A 23,297-nucleotide genomic window follows, 5' to 3' on the forward strand; every position below is an offset into this window, starting at 1 on the left:
GACTGTTGAACAATCAAGAACTACGATACGAGTTCGCAACTGCAATTACTTCGCTCTCGTTAAGTCCATAGTTTCATGACGAACGTAGTACTAATGAGTTGGCTGAAATTTTACACTGGGTTACAAGTAACAACGCTTTCGTATTAGGAAATTTTCCACTCGGTTTTTTTACGAGTGACAAAATACTGTCGCGCGGTTTTACGTTTCATCATTTGAACCGGTAGTTGTCAATTGTCAGCACCGTATACGCATGATATTGCGAAAATCGGCTAGTGTGAAAGACCTATGTTTTTTTTACGAGTGACAAAAGCCTGTCGCGCGGTTTTACATATCTACTCAGCTACGTTAGAATCGCTAGGTGTCAATTGTTTGCGTATATGTGTAATACCGTCCGCGCGATTTGCTCTGAAAATCCGCTAGTGTGAAAGAGCTATAAAAAAGTTAACAGATTTTTGGTTGCTTGAGGATTTCTGAAGCTTTGATACGTTTAGGTCCTAAAGTGGACCGGAAGGCACTAGCATGTAATGAGTCAATAAAAATAAAATAAATCTGTTATTATTGTTCTTATCACAATCATAGCGATTTTACTTCGTAGAATATGTTAAAACGCGGAAAATATTTGTTGAAAATAACCATTATCTCTGTTATATCCATCGTTGAATCTATGTAGGTAATAACAAGGTTAGGTTAGGTATAATTAGTGGTTAAACGAACTTACCTTAAGTGACGTTCGACCATAATTATACGAGACGTCACATCCGAAAGATTTATTAATTCACCTGGCAGTCCACTTCCTAATGTACTAGGCATCGCACACTTTTTAGAGCTAAAAAATAAATAAATTTGAAATTAAAGTCGCTCAACTGACTGTGACGTACCTCCTTCCCCCACTATGTTACCTGCGCCCTCGCCGCCATAAGTCTTGCCATTGTTTTTAGAGAGGAAGAACCTATTTCACGACCTATTTTGATTTCGGGATTTATGATTGATTTAGAATCAATCACAAGGGTTTGGGTGGGTTATAAATCTTTCGGATGTGACGTCTCGTATAATTATGGTCGAACGTCACTTAAGGTAAGTTCGTTTAACCACTAATTATACTACGACGTCACATCCTTCAGATTTATTAATTCACCTGGTAGATGTTTAGAACCAGGAGTGAAATAGGTATCACGATAAGAGAGCGCGTAGGGCGTTTGGAATAAAAACCACACAGGAATGTTTCCAAATCAGCAATATTTTTTATTGTGAAAATCAGGACAGGTTTATTATAATAATTACATAATCAGAATCTACAATAATGTGTAATCAGGTTAATGATTAAGTATAGTATAGGTGTATAACGTATCAATCACAAACAGCCATTGCGAAAGCCCCATCATCGTTATCTACCAGAGGTCTGTCATAAAACTTTGCAAATGTAAGCGAGGTCCCAGACCAACCTGCTGACTTCTTAATTAGGTCTACCGATGTGCCTCTTCTTTTAGCCGCTGAAGTAGATGCATGGCGCGTGCTATGCGCGGAGAATATGGTCGTATCTACCCCGCTTTCAGTAAGTACTAATTTTATCCAACGGCTAATTGAGGAGGCACTCGCATTATGTACCGGTTTTTTGGTAGTTAGAATAAGTTTATCAGTATGGGAGAAGTGTCTAAACTTTTTAGTTATTTCTAGATATGCGCACAACGTTTTTCCGGGGCAAATTTCTGCTTTATGTGGGAAAAAAGGTATGATTAACCGTGGCATGCTCCTTCCTGGTGCTGAAGTTTTGATTATGTCATTAATAATTATTTCAATGTTTGAGTCATTGACTCTGACATTCTGTAGTCGGATTAGAGATAGCGTCTGCACACGTTGTGCCGTCGACAACGCGAGAAGAGCTACTAGTTTCTTCGTGAGCTTTTCTAGTGGTAGGTCTTCGTTAGGATACCAGTTTGAGATATAATCAAGGACCAGATTTGGGTTCCACGTTACTTGGTATTTAGGGAAAGTAGGGTTCTTTTTGAACACACCCTTAAAGAACCGGGAGACTCGGTTGTCATCACTTAACTGCCTGCCTAATATTATAGCCAACGCTGAGCGTATGGAGTTAAGTGTGGAGTAGCTTGCCCCTTCTTCGTGCTCTCTTGTAAGGAACTGTAGTATTAGTGGAACGTTCGTACTAAAGTAACTTATATCATTTTTGTTACAAAAAAACCACCACTTTCTATAGGCGCAGTTGTATTGCTTTAAAGAATTTTTTGCCAAAGATGCAATCATAATTTCTATAGTTTCGGGCGTTAGTCCTTGTTTGGCATATGCTTCCCTGATAATAGCGATGACACCAGGGTAAGTCGTGTCCAGAGTGGGTGTCTGGTTCTGGAAGGAGACAAAAGTAAGTTAGGATCCGGTTTAAAGTAAACTAGATCGCTTTGTGACAACTGCAAAAAGAGTGGGTACCACGGCTGACTAGGCCAGTATGGTACAACCATTATTCCCGTAGCGCAGTCATTTACTATTTTTCGTAGACATCTTAAGATTAGTGAAAAAGGTGGAAATGAGTAGAAGAAAAAAGGACTCCAATGTACTGTAAACGCGTCAATATTGAACGCATCTGGATCTCGTTTCCAAGAGATATATTTGTCGCACTTGGAATTTATTCTACTCGCAAACAAATCAATTTCCGGATAACCAAATTTATCAACGACTTTTTGAAACGCTAAAGAAGATAGACTCCATTCGGTATCAATGTTGTTCCGTCTCGACTCTTCGTCTGCTTCAACGTTGTCTTTAGACTTTATATACGAAGCAAATACGTGTAACTGCCTTTTTTCGCACCATTGCCAAATTTCGCGAGCTAATTTATTTAAATCTAAATGTTGTACTCCGCCGTATCTATTAATGTAGGATATCGCTGTTGTATTGTCAATGCGCAATAAAATTTCTTTTTTATGTAGATCTTTGGCGAAGCATTTAAGTCCGTTGAAGGCGGCTTTTAATTCTAATAGGTTTATGTGTAACTTTCTTTCTGTATTACTCCAGAATCCGCCGCTTCTTTCACCGTTGCAGTATACGCCCCAGCCTGTCATAGAAGCGTCCGAAAATATTTCTAACTCGTAAAGGCCGTCCCGTAGTGGGTTTTTTGAATGCATTATATTTTCCATCCACCATAGAAAGTCTGGTTTTAGACTTGGAGATAATGACATATTTCTATCGTAATCATTGTCAGAGTTGCGTAAGGCTAGAAACTTTTCTCGTTCAAATGATTTGGTATAGACCCAACCGTAAGAGACGGCTGGGCATACGGAACCGAGTATGCCAAGGAATTTTGCGAAGTCTCTGATAGGAATGTGTTCTTGTTTAGAAATATTTTCGACACACTTCTGGACTTTCACTCGTTTTTTATGCGGTAATTTTAAACAGTAACTCTGTGAGTGTAGTTCAAAACCAAGGAAAGTCTGTGACTGTTTTGGTTGTAAATTGCTTTTGCCAAAATTTATGATGAAGCCCAGACGTTCCAATAATATTTTTGTAGCGGTGACACACTTCAGGCAGTCCTCATAATTTTTCCCGATACAAATAATATCGTCTAAATAAGTAACTAATGTTAAGCCTTTATTTCTAAGCGTCGCAAGCACCGGTTTCATAACTTTCGTAAAAATATAAGGTGCTAAAGATAGCCCGAAGGGTAGACATTGAAATTCGAAAATTTCTCCTTTGAATACGAATCTTAAATACTTTTTACTAATGTCCGCGATTTTTATTAGGAAATACGCTTCTTTGAGGTCTAAAGTGGCCATAAAACAATTTCTTGAAATGAGTTTTGTAACCGTTCGAATATCCTCCATTTTAAAATGTGGTGCGTCAATAAACTTATTTAAATTTTTAAGGTTAAGGATGAAACGGAATGAGCCGTCACTTTTGTTAGTAAGGAATATTTTTGACAAAAATTGGCCTGGTACGGCGGTACATTTAACCACGGCACCCGACGACTGCAATTTCGAAATCTCGTCCTGTAAGTTGCGAATTTCAGAATTTGAAAAATTTATATTTTCGGGGAAGAATGCTTGTACCACCGGTCTTGTAAATGGGATTTCAAAGCCCCTAATATAACCTAAAACGACAGGCTCGTCGGTAATATCACGCCAGTTATCGAAGAAATGACTAAGTCTACCAGCGTGGGGTATAAGTACCTTGTTTAAGGCTTGTTCGCCCTGTAGTTGGTCTTCGATGGCTGTGTTTGACGGTGTGTCGCCGATGTTGGACGTTTGTTTGTTTGAACTTGGAAGCGCGGTCTCTGCCCACCCTGTCTGCGTGCCTGTTGACCTTGAGATCTGGGTGGGCCTCGCCAGTTTCCCTGCTGAGGGAATTTTCGCGATGTGGGCGCGTGATCGCTTCGTTTTATCTGGAGTCCGGATCTCTCGGCAGTCTTTGACGCTTTAATTTTCTCACCTAAATTGGCCCCAAAGAGGTAGGTGTCCCTCTTTACATCGGTAATTAGTTGTGTAAATTTCTTATCTAGTGACGTGATTACCAGTTTTCGCCTGGTTTTTGTATTTTCGTAATGCAGGTCCAGCAATATTTTATTAATATCCGAGATTTTCTTCAGAAGCTGTATTTTATCTGTATCACCGTCGATAATTGAGCATGTGAGGTTGGTAAGGCCTGCTATTCCTCGACCGAGGTGGTTTTGTGCCTTCTCCAGTAACTTATCCCTGTTTTTTATGGGTTCACTTAGGACCGGTATGATTTCCGGGTTTAACAATGGTGCTTTCGCAAGTTTGAAGTTTTCTGGCACTAGAGATTTTTCCCAAACTTCCTGCTTCTGTTCTTTTGTCAAGCCATCAACTAGTATACACCCCCAACGTTTAGCAATCTCATCAGGAATCGGTGGTCCAAAGACTTCGTCCTTTCCTTTCGAATCGCCGAGCGCTTCTAGTATTTCTTGAGGCAACGATTCCTGGTTATTATTGGCACCAACGGGTTCTTTACTAGTGCTGGGAACTGGCTCTGGGGACACTGTTGGGACCCTGACTTGAGTTTCATACTCCATATCCTCATTCGAGAGGGAGGCCCTGTTGGCATTTTCTAATGAAAAGCCAGGGGCTACTACAGACCTGATAGATTGTGTAGGCGCGTCCATGTCGTCAGATTCCGAAAGGTCCAAGTGAACTTGTTCGTCCGGTGATAGTGCTCTTGGGTGGTCGGGTGACAGCACCCCAGGATCCGAATCTGCAAACCACAACGCAGGCGTTGTTTTATGCTGCTTTTGCAGTTGTGTAGTTTAGAGTCGTTGGTTATAATCACGTTATAACACGAGACTGTATGGTTATCAGCCACGATCACGTCGTGGAGAATAACCTTGTATCTTCATAAAATGCACTTATTGCCATTGTTGTCACTTGCGATCGCGTCGCAAAAACTGGCAGGTGGCGACAAATCTATCAGCCGCGATCGCGTCGCGGAGAATAGAGTAAATAATTGGTGGGTAATCTAGTTTTAGCCACCAAACCTCGTGATTATCGTATTTATTGCGATAACCATGCTGAAATTAACGTTAGACGAACAAAGGAACTAATTATAAAATAATAAATTATAGAGGGTAGGAAGGTATGCATTTAGGATATATTAAAGTGTTCTCTAAAACATCTGGTCACGAATCTTTTGTCAGTAAGTGCAAACAAAAAACGTAGTAATTAAGAATGGTTCTTCAAATAAGGTAAACAAGTATGACTCACCATCGCTGGTTCCCGAGAGGTGATTAAGGCGCTTTTGTAACCTCCTTATTTTCTTTCTAATACGCCACTCCTTATCTTCATGTTTTCGTTTACCCATAGCTAAAATTGGTACCTAATCAGTGGATCACAGTTAACACTAAGATGCACTCGAACTGTATAGGAACTATTACGGATATGTTGCGATGCCCGCACACAAAAAGCGAATGGCAAGACTTATGGCGGCGAGGGCGCAGGTAACATAGTGGGGGAAGGAGGTACGTCACAGTCAGTTGAGCGACTTTAATTTCAAATTTATTTATTTTTTAGCTCTAAAAAGTGTGCGATGCCTAGTACATTAGGAAGTGGACTGCCAGGTGAATTAATAAATCTGAAGGATGTGACGTCGTAGTATAATTTGTTCTTAATAAATATTTATTTGTTAGTTAACCAATTGATTTTGGAGATAGCGATCTAACAGGAAAATATAATATACATTCTTGAAAAGTAAACAGAGAGCATATACCAATTATGGCTGCCCCATTTTAAATGATACTTATGCACAGATTTCAAAACTGGTAATGAATCTTTTTCTCGGTTGCTATCGAACGTAAACCGACACCAAGAAGATGCGATAAATCAATCATAAGCAGAGATATTTAATAATATAATAAATTATCTTTCGTGACCAAGCGAAGAAATATTAGGCCCCCGGGAGTGATATAATGGCCTTAAAGCTTCGACAAAAAGTTTTTGTTACTTTGGTCTGTTCGTGCTGAAAGTCGACAATCAAGGAATCGTTTGTCTTCTGAAATTGTTAATGGGGTGACTTAGACCCCCTATAATATTTTTGACTAAATAGATGTTCTAAGCGGTTCCACCCCCATTATATTGCGCACTAAATTATTAAAATGAAGCAGTTATCAATATTGTAACAGGTGTGTTTAGAATACCTACAAAACTGAATAGTAATAGGTACTATTCAATGATAATAGAGCGCTTTCCTCGTTAAAAGTGTAGGTATCTATGTATCTATCTAATCAAGGTTAGTTAATTATACAATGCATCACACAGTTGTTTTGGTGGCTTTAAATTTGCTTTCCGGGTTAAAACTGTTACCTATCTTATACAGATATAAAAGTAAAAGTCATATTCCGTCTTCAGGAAAATCAATTCGAAAAATTCTATACAAAAAATCCACTTGTACTTAAAACTAAAACTCGAAAGTTTAATACCTTTACCTGCAGTTCAGATCAATGACAGCTAACCAGATCGCAACCACGTATCGCGTAAACTTTGCTACCTCCGTGTTCCCGTATCAGGGCGACCGGCCAAGTTGAGAAACTTGAGCAAGTACTAAACTTCGCCCGGCAACTTTGCTCGCATTGCCCGGGATATCACATATTTATGTTCATTTTTGCCCTTATTGGGTCAGTGGGGCAATAAAGTCTTGCATTGGCATGACTCAGACATAACTTTAGTTGGATTCTAAAGTTTCTGCTTGGGATTTAAGTAGTGAATTTATTTAAACAAAGTCCTAAGTTTGAAGTTTAGAATGGCTGCTTAATGCCTGAGGCAAATTTTAAAATATGAAAATATTTCAAAACATACAGTAGCTCTAGATTCTATTCAGCTGGAAATAGCCTTGCATATTATATTATTTAGATATAACAATAAAACATACCTAGCTATTCTATATATTTATATGTTTCAGTTATAAACCATGCGTACAACAAATGTTACCATAATTCATGAAGAGTTAATAACAATTTCTAATCAAATATACATACACTATTATACTCTATGACAGCCGAGGCCAGCCATCTACATACTTATAATTATAACCATTAATAGTAAAGTATGCTGTCCTTCAATGAGCAGTGAATAATGCCATGGTCTGAACCTTACCTTGACTGATACTGCTGTACCCATCAGGGGTCATTAAAGGTGTTCCTCCACCGTCGTACATAGTTCCAAATAACTTTGCCAAGTACACAATTAAAGAGATTTCTCACATCACTATTTTTCCACTGTTGGCCACACAAATAGTTAAGCACTTGCTTTTATGTTCACATGTACTTTAATGTTTTATTTTATGAGAATATAAAATTATGCTGCACCTATAATTACGTGCTCCCAATTCCAGCTTATCATTCCAAAAACTGAAATTAATATACTACTCCCCGACTTCTAGAACAATTAAAATATTTAAGTAGTCATTCTTTGCGAAATATAAAGACGAACTTTCAACAGAGAAACATCAGAGCTATCTCGAAACATGACTTGAGTTTCAACATTTGAGGAACAAAATTAAAACGATAGCAGCTTCCAAAGAATATCTGAGAAGTTAAGTAAGTTTATCGTCGAGTCCAAGCTTCAAGTTTATCCAATAGCTGGTCCTCTTTACAATTTCATTACTGCGGTACAATGGCCCATTATAAATCATGACGAAATAGGGCTCCGAACAAACTTATTTACACTAGATGTTGTTCTAACTATAAATTACGGTACTACAATATTATTAGCTTTAGGATTCCATGCCAGACTATTAATAATAAAGTTTGCGAAGTAAATACAGCTTTGATTGAAGTAGATTTTAAAATAGAGGTTGACTTAACCATCAATAAAATAAATGATCTGTTAATTGGGCTTTCGTATTAAAGACACTTTCTGCTTGAAAGCAAGTTAAGCTTTTTCCTAACCATGTTCAGGTCGTTTTCAGTCTAACTAGATGCAGCTGAATGCCAGTGTTTTATGACTTTTACGGCGGTACGAGCAACCTCCTTGGTCAGACTTTCTGTCTTGTAACTTTTATAGCTTTCTGGCTTCGGAACTCGCCATACCATAGATTATTCATCCATGGACCAATCACGCAAAGATATGCTTTACCTTATTATCGAGCGTTCCGTGTGACTGTAAGTTAGCCACTAGTAAGTGGAACCAAGAGGTAAGAACCATAGAATTATTTATATGTTCGTACTTGAAACAGCTATTTTGTTAACTGAAAAAATTACAGAATTCTACCTATAACCAGAATTTTGTCGAACTATTTACATACCTACATTATGTACTTTATACCTGTAGATAACCAATAACATTATTTACATTACTCGATGTAAATCCATCGACTCTGGCTTGTTGACTATGTAAACACTGTTAATTTGTGGTTTGCCGTTAAACACTGCTATCGAGAAATTGATATTGTCTATTGAACTATCAATTTCTTCTAAATGTAAAAACAAACAATTTACCGACTTTATTTATAAAGTTATTATAATATTCTGCTTCAATAATTTTGAATTTGGAAAGCGTGTTATATTCTTTTTTATTTTTCAGCCAGTTTGATGTTTCATTTAAATGATAGAAGTCTTAATTGACATAAAGACCTGCAACCGATTCTGATTCTATGTAATTTATCTATACTAATATTATAAAGAGGAAAACTTTGTTTGTTTGTTTGGTTGTAATGAATAGGCTCAAAAACTACTGGACAGTTTTTAAAAATTCTTTCACCATTCGAAAGCTACATTATCCACGAGTAACATAGGCTACATTTTATCCCGGTACGGGCAGTAGTTACCACGGGACGCGGGTGAAACCGCGGGAAAACGGCTAGTCTATGGTAAAATAACAAGTAAGTTAGGCTTTTAAATCTAAATATTTACTTTGTTTTTAATAATAGCTTAATTTATAAGGAAACATAACCCTTTTCAAACTATTGGTTTACAACCATGCATGTTATATCATTACATAATCAAGAAACAGCTTAATATATTGCGTTGTTGACTGTATTTAATGCGTATATTATATTTTACATCTATTATTCATTTCATTAAAACATTTTGGCTGAAACTCTCATATTAACGTAAGTTCGTATTAGCATCACGTGACAAAATGACACTTAGAAACAACACCTACATTATTTTCCCTTTATATCGAACCACATTGTTTATTACTAGTCAATTAATATAAGTAATGAACTATTAATTAAACCACTCCACACGAAAACTGAAAAATGCTTGAAAATTTCGCCCACAATTTTGTACCACGGGTATTTTTTATACGTTTTCGCGGCAGCTCGGCACGTCAGTTCGAGCCTGGTGGTGGTTCCCCACTACCACCCCCATAGTACCACCGATCCCACAACATGGAACGAACAAATGAATGGAGGTGGCATCCCTTTACGAAGGAAAATTGTGCCTTTAGGAATTATTTATGCCTCGTTATCTAACGTGTTTATTGATCTTAATGGAGCGATGTATTCATGCAGTTAATGTGTAATGGTGAATAAAATAGTCAATGTGGATAACGCCATTATGATTGTATCCTACGAACTTGGGAAATCACGATTGTAAAAACTTAACACGTCAGTTGGAAAAAATCTTCAAAAAATAAATATTTCAATACCAGATAGAAATTCAAAACAGGATATTCCAACATTTAAATGTACTACGCAATATTAGTTACACAAGATTATTTGAATAAACCCAGCCTTGTATTTGGTATGCAGACCGAACCACGCCGTATCGTCGATAGCACTTTGACAAATTAACGCTGCGGATTCCAGTCGGACTCATTTCAGATTTCATTTGATTCATTTGAATTTTGTTCAAGTATCTACCAATGTAAATTATCTGTTTCAGACTTGTATTTCTCTCTTTAAATCCTTTATAACGATAAAAACATGTTTATTTTAGCTAGAAATTGTAGTCAAAACGCGGAATTTTTATGTCGCTTTTCCCACGATACGAGTCACCATAGTCGGTTGAAATTACAGCGACAGATTTTACCGGTGAAAACCCAGGTTACAACAATATTTTGCGTTTTAAAGGCGTCAAATAAGTTACTCACTTAATCTATGAAAAATGCTTGAATGAACTACAAACCTATTAAAAATACTATCAGAAATATTACTGGCTGAATGTGACAATACAGACGTCTACGCTCGAAATAGCCCAATGAATTTTTAATAAGACATTGAGAACTTAGTTTCATGGCTCCTAGTAATTCATGTTGTTCTAGTACGGCCGTGACCGGGCCCATGGAACGTTGCATGACAATAGACTATCGATTCCTTGCATCACTCCTCATTTGAAAATTCGAACTGCTTGGAACTTCTGCGCTCCTGGTAGGAATTTCACTTAGAACCCGTAGACTGCAAATTTTTGGTCGGCCATTAGTTTGTTTCAGCAAATAAGTATGACGATGAATAGTAAAAATAAGTCCAAGGCCAATTTCGGCCATGGCGGCTGACCTCCTTATATGAGAACAGCCCGCTACGCAGGACATATTAATTAATTATTAATTACAGTGCACAAGCATTTGCGCAGACAAAAGTGCACTCACTATTTCTTCACCCTCACAGATCGATGGAACGGTAATACGACACGACCAAAGAGACGCAGGACCGAAGATCAGATATTTACAGACAGCTGAGTGAAAACTTTGATTGTAATTAAGATGTTCTTTAAAACAATCGGGTCGGCTGATTGTTGGCCGATTGTTTAGTCTACAGTGTGTACTTTTAATTGCCTGAGTGGAGGAATTAGTAATGCAATGCGATGGACAGACACACCCTGTTTTAGCGTGCCTGCATTTCTGTTTGTAAGTATATTATGTTTAATGAACACTACCCTCCTTTGTTTGTAGTGGGGAGGAAATGGGTAAACTTTGTGAGTCATGGGAGAACGGAGGTCTTTCACTAGTTTATGGTAAGCCATAAAGTCGTTAGATATTAATTAATTTAGTAGCTCGCTTAATGTAATGAACAAATAGAACAGATAAATGCACAGAAATTATTTATAACTATATCAATCGATACTTTATTTACATATTTACAATACATATAAAAAACTATCCTCGTAAAAAAATATTTAACCATTAGAAAGACACAGATCTGCGAGCTGCTAGGCTATGTTAAATATTATTCCGGTACAGGCAGTCCCTACAGGACGTGAATGAAACTGTGAGAAAACGGCTAATTTGGGTGAAATGGTTTTTTGATGCCTTTAATTTATAACTAGCATTTTGGCTACCTACCCCTATACAGGAAAACTACACATTTTACAACCTCGATAAAATTCCGACAAAAAAAACACAACTTCAACGAGCCTTGTTGTTACAGTTTCGTGCAGCCATTATGCATTTTGTAGCAGTAAAATGCTATAGGTATCCATATTAATGAAGTTAGCCGTACATAGCTATGTTCGATACAGTGCAATAATCTCGAACATGCCCATGCATGTTGTTCAGGGCATATAATTAGTAAGCTGTGTTTATGGTTCGTGTAACTTCGAACGTTAGTTATAGCTTACGTGCTTCTGTTTATAAGTTATATCTATATAATTTGTGGTGTATTATATAGGTATAAGTAAATACTTTATGTTGGACGGTGTCCGTTCTATTTTTGATAGTATTTATATCCCGTATGATATGCCTAAAACCCAGATGATATAGTGAGTGATAAACACGGTGCCGAGTATAATTTTTGGGTAAAAATGGTTTATGGGTGTCAAAAAAAATTAAAAGCAACCCGGAGTGTAGATGTGTCTGACGTTTTACCTCTTTGCTGATAGAGCAGGTAAAAACTATTTCTATACTGCTGGTTCAGTTTTAATAATAAATTCAGTTTTAAAGTGTCAGCTTTAATAATAACGCAACTTGAAGTGATACTTACATGAAGAGGTGTGCACTTGAGATAAGAATATGACTAATCTTGGAAAGTATTAAATCGATGTACGTAATACAAGCCATGGTGCTTGCAATTTATTTATCAGGTCTTTTTCACTGTATTACAGATTAGCTTTTCCTCGCAGTTTCCGGAAAAAATACTTACCTTACTCAGATAAAATTATGTATAGGTAACCTATTTAATTAGGGATAATGAAGTATTTTTACAGCGAAAGAAGTTTTGAAATCGGTCTTGTAGTTTTTGAGTTTATTAATCACATACATACAGATCTTTCCTCTTATACTTATTAATACTTTGGATAGGTAATCCAAGTAAATCACAATTTTTACCATGTTAAAAATTACAAACACGAAGACATCGTCAAGATTATACTAAAATGGTACGGATGCAATGACAGGCTCCATTGCTCCACTTCGAGTGCTATTTGCTTTGCTTGGTTAAGTCTCACGACACATGCGGGATTACAAACAGCTGATTCAGGGTTGTAACGAAGATCTCACAAGACGGTGCCAGTTTAGACGGTTAAAGAAGTTTACAGGATAGTTCACTAAAGCTTTATTATGAAACACGACTACTATTTCATTTGATCAAAACTTTATTTATGTTAAAAATATATATAATTTAAAATTTTAAAATTTATAATTTAATTTTTTTTATATAATTTTAAAATTTAATGTACAGATTTTGTTACTTTTCTTTAACCAAAGTAAATAATATAGGTTCCTATATTATTAGGTGATTATCAAAAACTGGACTTTTCGATACGCATCTAAAGTTAATGAATACAAACATACCTATTATAGAAAATAATCAGAACATTTAAAACATATTGTATAGGTAGGTACCTATGTTTAATAAATTTTATATATTTTTTACTGCCTGTAGCTGATCGTATCATTACAAATTATATTATTTATAGTGGGATTATAATACTGCAGTTGTATTTTGTAGATTTTATTAAAAGCTACTGTTTAGATAAATACTATCTTTACCGTGATAATGTGTAACTAACTGGCTTTACAACCGTACTGAAGATTAATAGCGAATTGATAAGACGTGTATTTTAATTTATTTCAGTATAAATAAAATAATACATTAATAATAATTGGTGTTATCAATATTATATTTAAGGAAACGAACGATTTATTTTGGACGTACGCTTTTTATATTATTTCACGTTACAATTATAATAATAAATAATCTTTATTTTCTTTTCAGTTACAGTGTTATATTTGTTCTATAAAAAACAACTGACGATACTTCGAGCTTCTTCCTTCAACAAACTGCTAACAAGATCTTCGCAAGAACTACAAAAAATTCAATACTCCTAAGTAGAAGTAGAAGTTTGGAAAACACTAAAAAGCTATATTGGTGCCGAGCCCCTAACTTTCGCAACTATCCACTGTCGAACCGTGAATATAGGGCAACCAGGGCTGGCCAACCCTCAGGGTTGCACGCGATTATCAAATAAACAAAAATCTGCACGGAACTCCCGACCTATTTGCGACCCCTGAACTGGTAATTTTGCCCACGATTATAGCTAAAGATGCCGTTAATAAAATCTGTTTAGCAATCTTTATGGACGTTTTTCATCGTGAAAATTTGATATGTATTTTATGTGGTTTTCAAGGTAATTTCGTATTATGATACCTTTGGGTTGATACGCTATTTCAAGATTCATTTGTATGCATGTTTATAATATTACGCAAAAAATCCATTGCATATACAACAACACATAAAGTGTACGTTTTTTAGAACTACATTTATATGACCTGTAAAAGCATATTTGAATTAGAAACATTAGCTTTGTATGTCTCTACTAGACCTCGGGACTATAGAGTCCCGGATTTTTGGGAGGCGAACGTGGGGCCGAAGCCAACACGCTGAAGCCCTTTTGAGACAACTTTAATGAAATGGCGACACAAAACCGATGATTATCCCCGTATACACTATAGAAATGTACCCAGGGACAATCCCCGGTTCTGTGCTAAACTATTGCTAACTATGGAGGAAAACTACTTGGGCTATTGCGATGGGATGTTAGTGGACTAGGAATGGGAAGACTATGGGAACTATGGCACCTGCCGATAACAATGTTTGCACACGTAAAAATGGCAGGTGGAGACTCGCCAACTCACTTACTGGGCCCCCGGGAATCAGTCACTGAATAGCAATAACAGGGCAACAGGTACATGAGCGGCTGAAGGGTGAGGATACCTCGGCGGACCTTAAACGCAGATCACGCGCACATTAGCTTTTATTACTTTAGAATGGAATCCGCACCGTATTTCACATAAATCCTTACTAATATTTTAAATCGGAAAGTGAGTTTGTTTGTTTGTTTGTTTGTTTGTTCCGCTTTCACGCCGTAACTACTGAACCGATTGCTTTGAAATTTTGCAGACGTAAAGTTAGAAGTCCGGATTAAATAATAGGGTACTTTTTATCCCGAAAAAAAAAGATATTCCCGAGGGAAAACAAAAATATTGTTTGCTTGATGGATGGATTGTAGATGGCGCTGTGTGTCGTTTAAAACAAGGTAATATATTGCAAACGAATATAAACATGTAAATTTAGAAGCTAAATGATACGATAATGAATCCCCGAAAATGAGGAATTCCCGAGGGATGATGTACGATTTGTTTAATCGTCTAAACTGTTTTTTTTTACATCTACTTATATATTGCAAACGAATATGAACATATAAATTTAGAAGCTAAATGATACGATAATGAATCCTCGAAAATGAGGAATTCCCGAGGGATGACGTACGATTTGTTTTATCGTCTTAACTGTTTTTTTTACATCTACTTATCCTGAATTAACTATAATTCAACGAATTACTAATTGGTATAAGTATTAGTTAAGTTATTTCGTTCTTGAGGTATGCGATAGATGGCGCTGGGTGTTTTTAAAACGTGGTAACGATGTGTTTTTAAAATACATAAGAAGTGGAATGATAGCTTTTTAAAACGTGGTGACGTTGTTTTTTTTAAGATACGTAAGAAGTGCAATGATATCTCGCGCTTTAACCTGTAGCTCATTGTTCAATCGCGAGCTTCCCGATAGCTCGATAGATGGCGTTGTGCTTTTCTGTATCGTGGTGTTAAGGTTCGCCGCGAATTAGTCTGTTTTGAAATCAGTGGGGCCCAGTAGCGCCAGGGCCAGCCGCGGCTGCGGGTTGTTCGAAAGAGGTACCGCGGCCCTGGTATATAAAAGGCCTAGGACGGAACACGACGATTTTAGTCAGTAAGAGTCTGACACTCCCTCACCGCTGCTAACCCACAGCGGGAGGGGTGAACCGAATTCCACGCGGGCGAAGCCGCGGGCGGAAAGCTAGTATCTTCTATAAAGTAAAAAGCTTATCTCCTCTAATTCGTGTCATTATCACAAGCTATTTTATTAACGTCTTAATGAAAGTTCACACCCTCTAATTGCATAATGGTGTCTTCAAAGCATTTAAGACATTTAATCAATGATAAATGGGGATACCAGAAATAACAGTGTTCCTGGTAATTGCCACAAAGTGGAAATGGTTAAATAGTTAACTCGTACTTACTTACAAACCGTTTATAATCTTTACTAATGACTCACAATCATTTTATAATCCCTACTCGTTCCGAATATTTTATTACATTTCTTAATAAATGCGAACGTTCACGCTAAACTCCTGAACTGGCTGAAATAAAATTTAGTGCATCTATTGAAGAGAGACATAAAGTGCATTTTATGCTGGAGTTGAAAGTAGTTAATCCGGGATACGGGTGAAATCGCACTGCAAACGTACGTCTTTATAATACACTAGCCGTTTTCCCGCGGTTTCACCCGCGTCCCGTGGGAGCTACTGCCCGCACCGGGATAAAATATAGCCTATGTTACTCGCAGATAACATAGCTTTCTAATGGTGAAAGAATATTTAAAATCGGTCCAGTAGTTTTTGAGTTTATCCATTACAACCAAACAAACAAACAAAGTTTTCCTCTTTATAATATTAGTATAGATATAAAAAACCTACACACACCAAAATATTAAAAAAAAAACACATTCAAAAAAATAACTCTAACCCGCCACTATCGTTTACGGTATTAAATACCCGGAGCTGCGACTGTGAGATTTTTCGTCGCGTCAAAGGGAATTAGTGCTTCCACTTTAACCGCATGATTGGATTTGCGAGTTACAATCTGGTCTGGTTTCACGTTTCAGACGTGTCCCAAATAAGTTGTGCAAGGGTTAATGCAGTGGAATTACGGTTGGTTTCCACCGGGAATTGGGAAATGCATTAAAAGGCCGGATTCTGTGTCGTGCTGTTTTTATTGACTTCGTTTTTGAAAAATGTGTAGAGCTGTAGAGCTCGGATTACACAGGTGTAATGGATTGAGTATAAATATGTATTGTCTTCCGAAGTTGACAGAAACCAATGATATATTAGATCTTCCATAACTGTTTGAAGATATGGATTGTTCTATGTAAGAGTTGATAGAAACTTGATTTTATGTAAGTAGTTGGTATTATCGTGATGCGATATTAAAAAAGTTTCAAGAAACCAATAAGATTTCGGGAAAATAAATATTAGATAGTATAGGTAATAATGTGATTCTTTTCAGAGCCAGAATAACAATATAAACTAAATCAGTAATAAGGTTTGAAAGAAAGGCTATTTTGAATGTGTAAACAAATATCACTATTAAAACATAATACACAATTTTGTATTTTCATATAATGTTATATTCAGAAATTTTAAAAAAATAATTGGATTTCATGTAATAGACACACAAGGTAGATTATATAGTGGTTTTAAAATGCTGATTCTGCTCGTATCGTTTTCTAGTAGTATCTGCCTACTTTCGTGAAATTGGGTCTCTTGTCACATGCCATTTATTTCTTGGCGTGGGCACAATGCAGAAAAGAAGTTAGATCAATATGATAGCGTGTATGTCCAAATAAAAATTATGGATTAATTAAAATAACCAGCCACTTAAAAAACTACAGCAAACCTTGTTGTGAATGTGATTGCTCATGTGTTTTAGCTAGGAGCTGTCTTTAACTAGCATCTTGGTACAATGTAGTACACAAAATATTAATAAAGAAAAGAAAGAAAAATAATTTATTTTTGCACAGACGCACACGTATAACGTACACAAAAACAAGACAAAGAAAATTACTATAACAAGATAAACAGAAATAATACTAAAAAAACTTAATACTAAACAACAGTTTTAATCTATGGTCCACAGCGTCGCTCTCTAATAAAAAAATATGTTTGAATTTCTATTTGTCATTATACTACAAATTAATAGAAATAAATATAATATTTGCAAATAAATAAATGTGAAACCAAAGTAATTTATGAATAAACAACCTGTAAATATACTCCGGTAAGGGGTCAATGATACCACCGTGTACACAGGCGGCACGCGAAGGGTTATGTTTCGCAATGGGAGTCACGTCACGCGCTCATGGTGTGCAATGTTCGCGTATTGATCCATACCACTTTACTTAAATTAGAGCAGTTTAAAACCATATATAGGCTATTTACTTTTGTGATTAGTCACTATTATGGCGAACCATAATGAGGAGCTAAGTCACAGCAGGATGGATGATCTTGGTATGAGAAATCCTTGCTAAAATAGGTCCTGGCTGTCATTTAAGACATTGATGCTAAGGTTGCTCCGGGTCGACTTGAACCCGTATCGATCATCATCTTGCTGACTTCCACAATTTTATTTGATGTCGGCGCAACCAATTTTCTTCCTCCATACTCTCGGAAAACCGACCCCAATATAGTTGGAAAAAGACTTGGCTAAGATGATCTCTATGTAATTATCAAATACATAAGACTTAAAACAAAACCTTTCAACCCAACAACCAATTTTAACGTGGAGACAGTGTGATAGTTGTGACACTCATAAAATAAACTCAAGCTGCAATATGATTTATTGCATCACCCAAGCAATCTCTTAAACAGCTTAATAGCCGTTTAAAAGACTAGCTTCTAGTGGATTAGTTTTTTACAATAAAGTCAGTGATGGATGAACACACAGTATTTTAAAGCGAGTTAGATAAATGAGCAGCGTGGCTCCGACAGCCATCTGTCTATAGCTTCGACAGGCGAACAGAGAGGGTTTTTTTTAAACTTTTAAAGCATTTTGTTTCACAGAATTTGATTTGAGGGGTTTAGTTTTGGTTTTTATTAATGGCTTGGCGATTTTTTCAGTGTCTGGTATTCTGTAGGAAGGAGGCTTTTTCAAAGCAGTCGAATAAAATGTATTTTTTGGACTGTACGGACGCATTTATAAATTATCTATGACCATGCACTAGGCAAACGCTAATAAAAATGAATGTGTTTATTTCTTTTAACGAACACATATTCTAATATACTGTCTAACGCACATTTACATATGTTCAGCGCGGTGAGTATGGTCAAATGCTCCCAACTTGGGGGATGCCTTTATCCGACGGCGGGCGTCTTCTAGCTGTCACGACGGAGAATCAATCAAATTTAAATTTGAACCCGCTTACGACATACAACACGTCATACAAACCTACAACATAAATCGACGGTTCATTGGCACCGCACCAATCCTCACACATAAATATGTCCCAAGTTTACTCAAACAGTGCAATTCACTACAGCCATCCCTAAACACGCCTTATTTGCATTGGACACTAACATGGAGATCAATATTACTAGCGGAGGTGCCATAACGACAAATCTCCTAAGAAAAAAGCACGCCAAAATGCGGGTGTGCTAAGAAACGTTACTGTTTCCGCCTTTTTCCGCCTACTTTGGAACCCACCCATTTTTTATAAGTAATAGCAAAAATCGTTGACAGACGTCTCAAAGAACCCACACGCCTCGTAAGTTCACTCGTAACTGACCTTTTTGGTCATGCTCGACGTAGGTATTTGACCTAGAAGAAGGAGCCTGACCTACCTGTATTCTCTTATGCATCTCTGCTCATCTTTACTCTGTGGACAGTAAACATTCGCTGCATCGGTAACCCTCCACGATCGCCGCGCCCTATTGATCCATTCAGCCGCGCCTTTTAACCCTACACTGCTCGCAAAGTACACAAGTACCTAATGTAAGTACGTACGTCAAACTTTGCGAAAAGAATCGTAAATTGTACGGAACTTTGTTTCGTTTAAAAGTTAGAAGTTATTTTTTGTTTGATTTATGGTTTAGTTTGAGTTTTGTAAATACTGTTACTGTTACTGTTACAGCCTTTTTATCGTCCCACTGCTGGGCACAGGCCTCCTCTCACAGGGAGAAGGATTGAGCATTAATCACCACGCTTGCTCAATGCGGGTTGGTGATTACAGACTTTATAGTCCAGGTTTCCTCAAGATGTTTTCCTTCACCTTTATATCAGCCATTGGTGTCTAAGATATACTTAGAAAGTACATACAAACTTAGAAAAGTTGCATTGGTACTTGCCTGACCTGGAATCGAACCCACGCCCTCATACACGAGAGGTTGGTTCTGTAAATACTAAGTAAGGAAATGTTACAGCCTTTTTTATCGTTCCACTGCTGGGCACAGGTTTCATCACACACGGAGAAAGATTGAGCATTAATCACCGCGCTTACTCAAAGGAAAAGAAAAATAAGGAAATGTTTTGTTTTTTTTTATACATCATTGTGAAAATTATTATCATCTTTGTTAAAACGTACACTTCACACAATTTGCGAATTAAACATGTTCACTGATCGTTTAACGGTAAATATTACTTTTCCACAATTCTAATTTATTCCACAAAAATAAAAAGACCTTTGATTCCCAGAATTATGCAATTTGAAAATAGCAATTCATTCCCTTGCAAATCAGTTATGTGACTAAAACTCAATATTATCGATGAATAAACGCAAGGTAAGCTATTTCAGCAGTATTCAGTTCATGGATATGTGAAGAAACTTTGCAAGTTTACAACTCTGGAACTTTTGCTTCGGAAACACTCTCAAAGGAAAATACTTTAACAACACAACAGCGGATTGCAGCAACATTGAAGTAATTTTCACGATACGATTTTGCTTCCTATAAATAAAAGAAAAAAAATATATGGGAGCCGATCATAAAAGGATAAGTTTAGTTTTGCAATATTTGCGAATGCCATGCATAGGATAAGTAAGTCTTAAGTTCGATTCCAGAGTCATGTCAAATTCGCTATACAAGTTTTCAAGACCACTTCTGTGGCTGACAATCTCGATGTACTTACTTAATTATAAAGAAATATACACTTAACTGAAACATACAACCTTATCTCTTAATCTTGTCTTATCTCTACTAATACTGAAAAGCTGAAAAATGTATGTGTTATGTTTGAATGAGCTAATCTCAGAAATTTACTCGTCCAATTTGAAAAAAAACTAGGTATGCGCGAAGTATTAATATCCACGGAATGCTGGAGAAACCGCTAGCGAAAGATATAGCATTTGTTATTACCTAAACATAACCAATTATAGGTAGTTAAAAAGAGACGATGTAAATACACTGAAACATTTTCTATTGTACCTCAATGTGAAAGTCAATCTTGCTAAGTGGAAATTGCAACGCACAGGGTGGGACGGTTCGACTGCCAATCAATGGCTGATGGAAGAAAAAATACGTCGACCGTAAATACAGGTACGAATTTATAGCAGAACAATATATAAAATTATGGAAACAGTGTCGTTGTATTAAAAATCTGTGTATTTATGCAAGTGTTTTTCTTTCTTTACATATTTTATGTAATTGCAATTTTGTTAATAATATTACAGGATTTCAAATTTTAATTGTTGCTCTTTTCCGCTATTTTTTTAGCTATTTGTTGCTTTTTTAGCCGACTCCCACCCACTGCAAATTTTAAATTTTGGCAGTTTATAAATCAGTATGGAGATGAATTTCTGTGCGTACCTACATTGAAAATCAAGCGTTAATACTCCATGTTTTACATGTATTTTAAATTACTAGCCCATATTATTTCTTCCAAAGTAAACTGGTAACAATATATATGCATTCAAATACGGCCCTGCCCCACATCACTCATGTCGAGCATTGAAAGTTACACGATCCATAGTGAGCGAAAATCTCACTGAACGTCAATCGAAATGTCTGTAACCTTCCTGGTATTAAGCTATCTTTATGCTGTGTTAATATTTGGTTTACAACGAGGAAATCTGCAATTAAACCTGTTATCTCCTGCATTTTTGGGCTTAACATACTTGTAATAATTAGATTTGTTTTACATAATTTGTTTTACGACTGACTAGATAGATAGATAAGTGTAATATACTCAATATAATAAGATGTGTTTTCCGTTATTGGTTTTATGACGAGATGGGCGATAATCTTGGCAAGGCCCCTGGTAAGCTGCTGAAGGAAGGCCGAGCAAATTGGCGAACTTTGGGTGAGGAATTTGACCAGCAGTGGATGATTTTAAGAAATTAGTAAATTAGCTAGGTACCTAGATTTGTAATAATAAAAATAGATAAAGTAAAATTACATAGCAATCTCTTGCTAATCTACCACAACACATTTGCTAAAGAACTCACGGACAAATTACTATTACAAAACATCCAAAATACCTAATCCAAATTATAATTGGAGACTTTAAAAAACACCTGGAGGTGAGGTGAGGGAACGAAATGTACTCGTAATTTACGCGACCAAGGCCTGTATATTTACGGCCAAAGTCGGGCAGATTACCTTCTGTCTCCATTGAGTTATGGACGCCTTATCGTCGACTTTTATAGGGTTGTCCGTAATCAGGTAGACTCTCGTATGTGTTCCCGAAGATATATTGCGATGGATAATGGTTGAATTTTAATGTATGGGATTTGTGGGAGATAATACTTTTGTTATGTGTAAACAATACTTAGATATGGTGGCATTACCTTAAAAGAACTCATTTTTGTTCGTTTATTTGTTTGTACCCTAAAGGCTCCAGAACTACTGAACCAATTTGAATAATTCTTTGACTCTGAGAAAGCTGCACTCTTCCCGAGTAACATAGGCTATATTATAAGGCATAGGCAGTAGCCTGTGATGGAATAAAATATACGTATATATAGAACTAGCTTCTGCCAGCGGTTTCATCCGCATCCCGTGGGAACTACTTCCCGTACCGGGATAAAAAGCCTATAGCCTTCCTAGATAAATGAGCTATCTAACACTGAAAGAAATTTTCAAATCTGACCAGTAGTTCCTGAGATTAGCGCGTTCAAACAAACAAACTCTTCAGCTTTATAATATTAGTATAGATATACGTGGAAACTTCTGTTTCCACCTAAAGCGGGTGTATCCGCGGGAAAACGGCTTTACTAGTTACTTAGATAAAACGTAAAATCTGCCACAACGATACTCGGAAATCTCAGCCTTCATCAGAATGATCGCAATAATATAATTGTATTTGCCTTGTTATCATTTTAGATCCTTAGCAATAAAATTAATATATAGAAGAGTGTTGACATGAGATAAAACATGTAATTGTTTTATTCATTACGAGAATATTATTGCTGAGTGCTAGTGTTTAAGATGAATGTTAAAGATGATAATAATGTGAACAAAAAATATAAAAATGTTCCTCCTGATGGCGGTTGGGGTTACATGATAGCCTTTGCTGTGATTATTTTAAGTGTGAGTTTATTTTTCCAAAAGTTCTACGGTTTGTATCTAACACATGTGTATCGAAATAGTGTATTCGATTCTCTAATGTAAAACTATTCATAAGCGCCTATTTATAAATTTCATTCTTCTGACCGTTTTGAGACGATTCTGTGAAGAACGATTTTTGTTGCGGTATGGGATAATTTATCCTGCCCTATGTTTGGTGTGAATTGAAAAGTGATTTTTTTACAATTATCATCTATACTTTTCAGTCAACTTCTACTGCATTTGTGTCAAGCTACAGCCTGTTGTTCAAAGAATTTCTTCG

The 23,297-nt window shown here is 36.5% G+C and overlaps 2 protein-coding genes across 2 annotated transcripts in view; both read right to left on the bottom strand.

The window, feature by feature from the left end:
- LOC124635257 (solute carrier family 12 member 4) overlaps positions 1 to 23,297 on the bottom strand; it is a 494,187-nt gene that overhangs the window by 240,485 nt on the left and 230,405 nt on the right. The gene's annotated exons all lie outside the window — the stretch shown is intronic.
- LOC124635322 lies at positions 2,210 to 6,032 on the bottom strand. The gene is made up of 3 exons (XM_047171200.1): positions 5,718 to 6,032; positions 4,173 to 5,211; positions 2,210 to 2,358 (listed from the first exon to the last, which is right to left on the bottom strand). Exons 1-2 carry the CDS (start codon positions 5,812 to 5,814, stop codon positions 4,178 to 4,180), a joined length of 1,131 nt encoding a protein of 376 aa, XP_047027156.1. The 5' UTR covers positions 5,815 to 6,032; the 3' UTR covers positions 2,210 to 2,358; positions 4,173 to 4,177.

This window comes from Helicoverpa zea, chromosome 1 (assembly GCF_022581195.2).
Source record: "Helicoverpa zea isolate HzStark_Cry1AcR chromosome 1, ilHelZeax1.1, whole genome shotgun sequence".
NCBI lineage: Eukaryota > Metazoa > Arthropoda > Insecta > Lepidoptera > Noctuidae > Helicoverpa > Helicoverpa zea.

Bases quoted from the DNA above. Each gene is read 5' to 3' on its own strand.
- LOC124635322 (XM_047171200.1), bottom strand. From the start codon at position 5,814: ATGGGTAAACGAAAACATGAAGATAAGGAGTGGCGTATTAGAAAGAAA. The intron at 5,212-5,717 runs GTGAGTCATACT...TGTGGTTTGCAG, and splicing joins CCTCTCGGGAACCAGCGATG to ATTCGGATCCTGGGGTGCTG.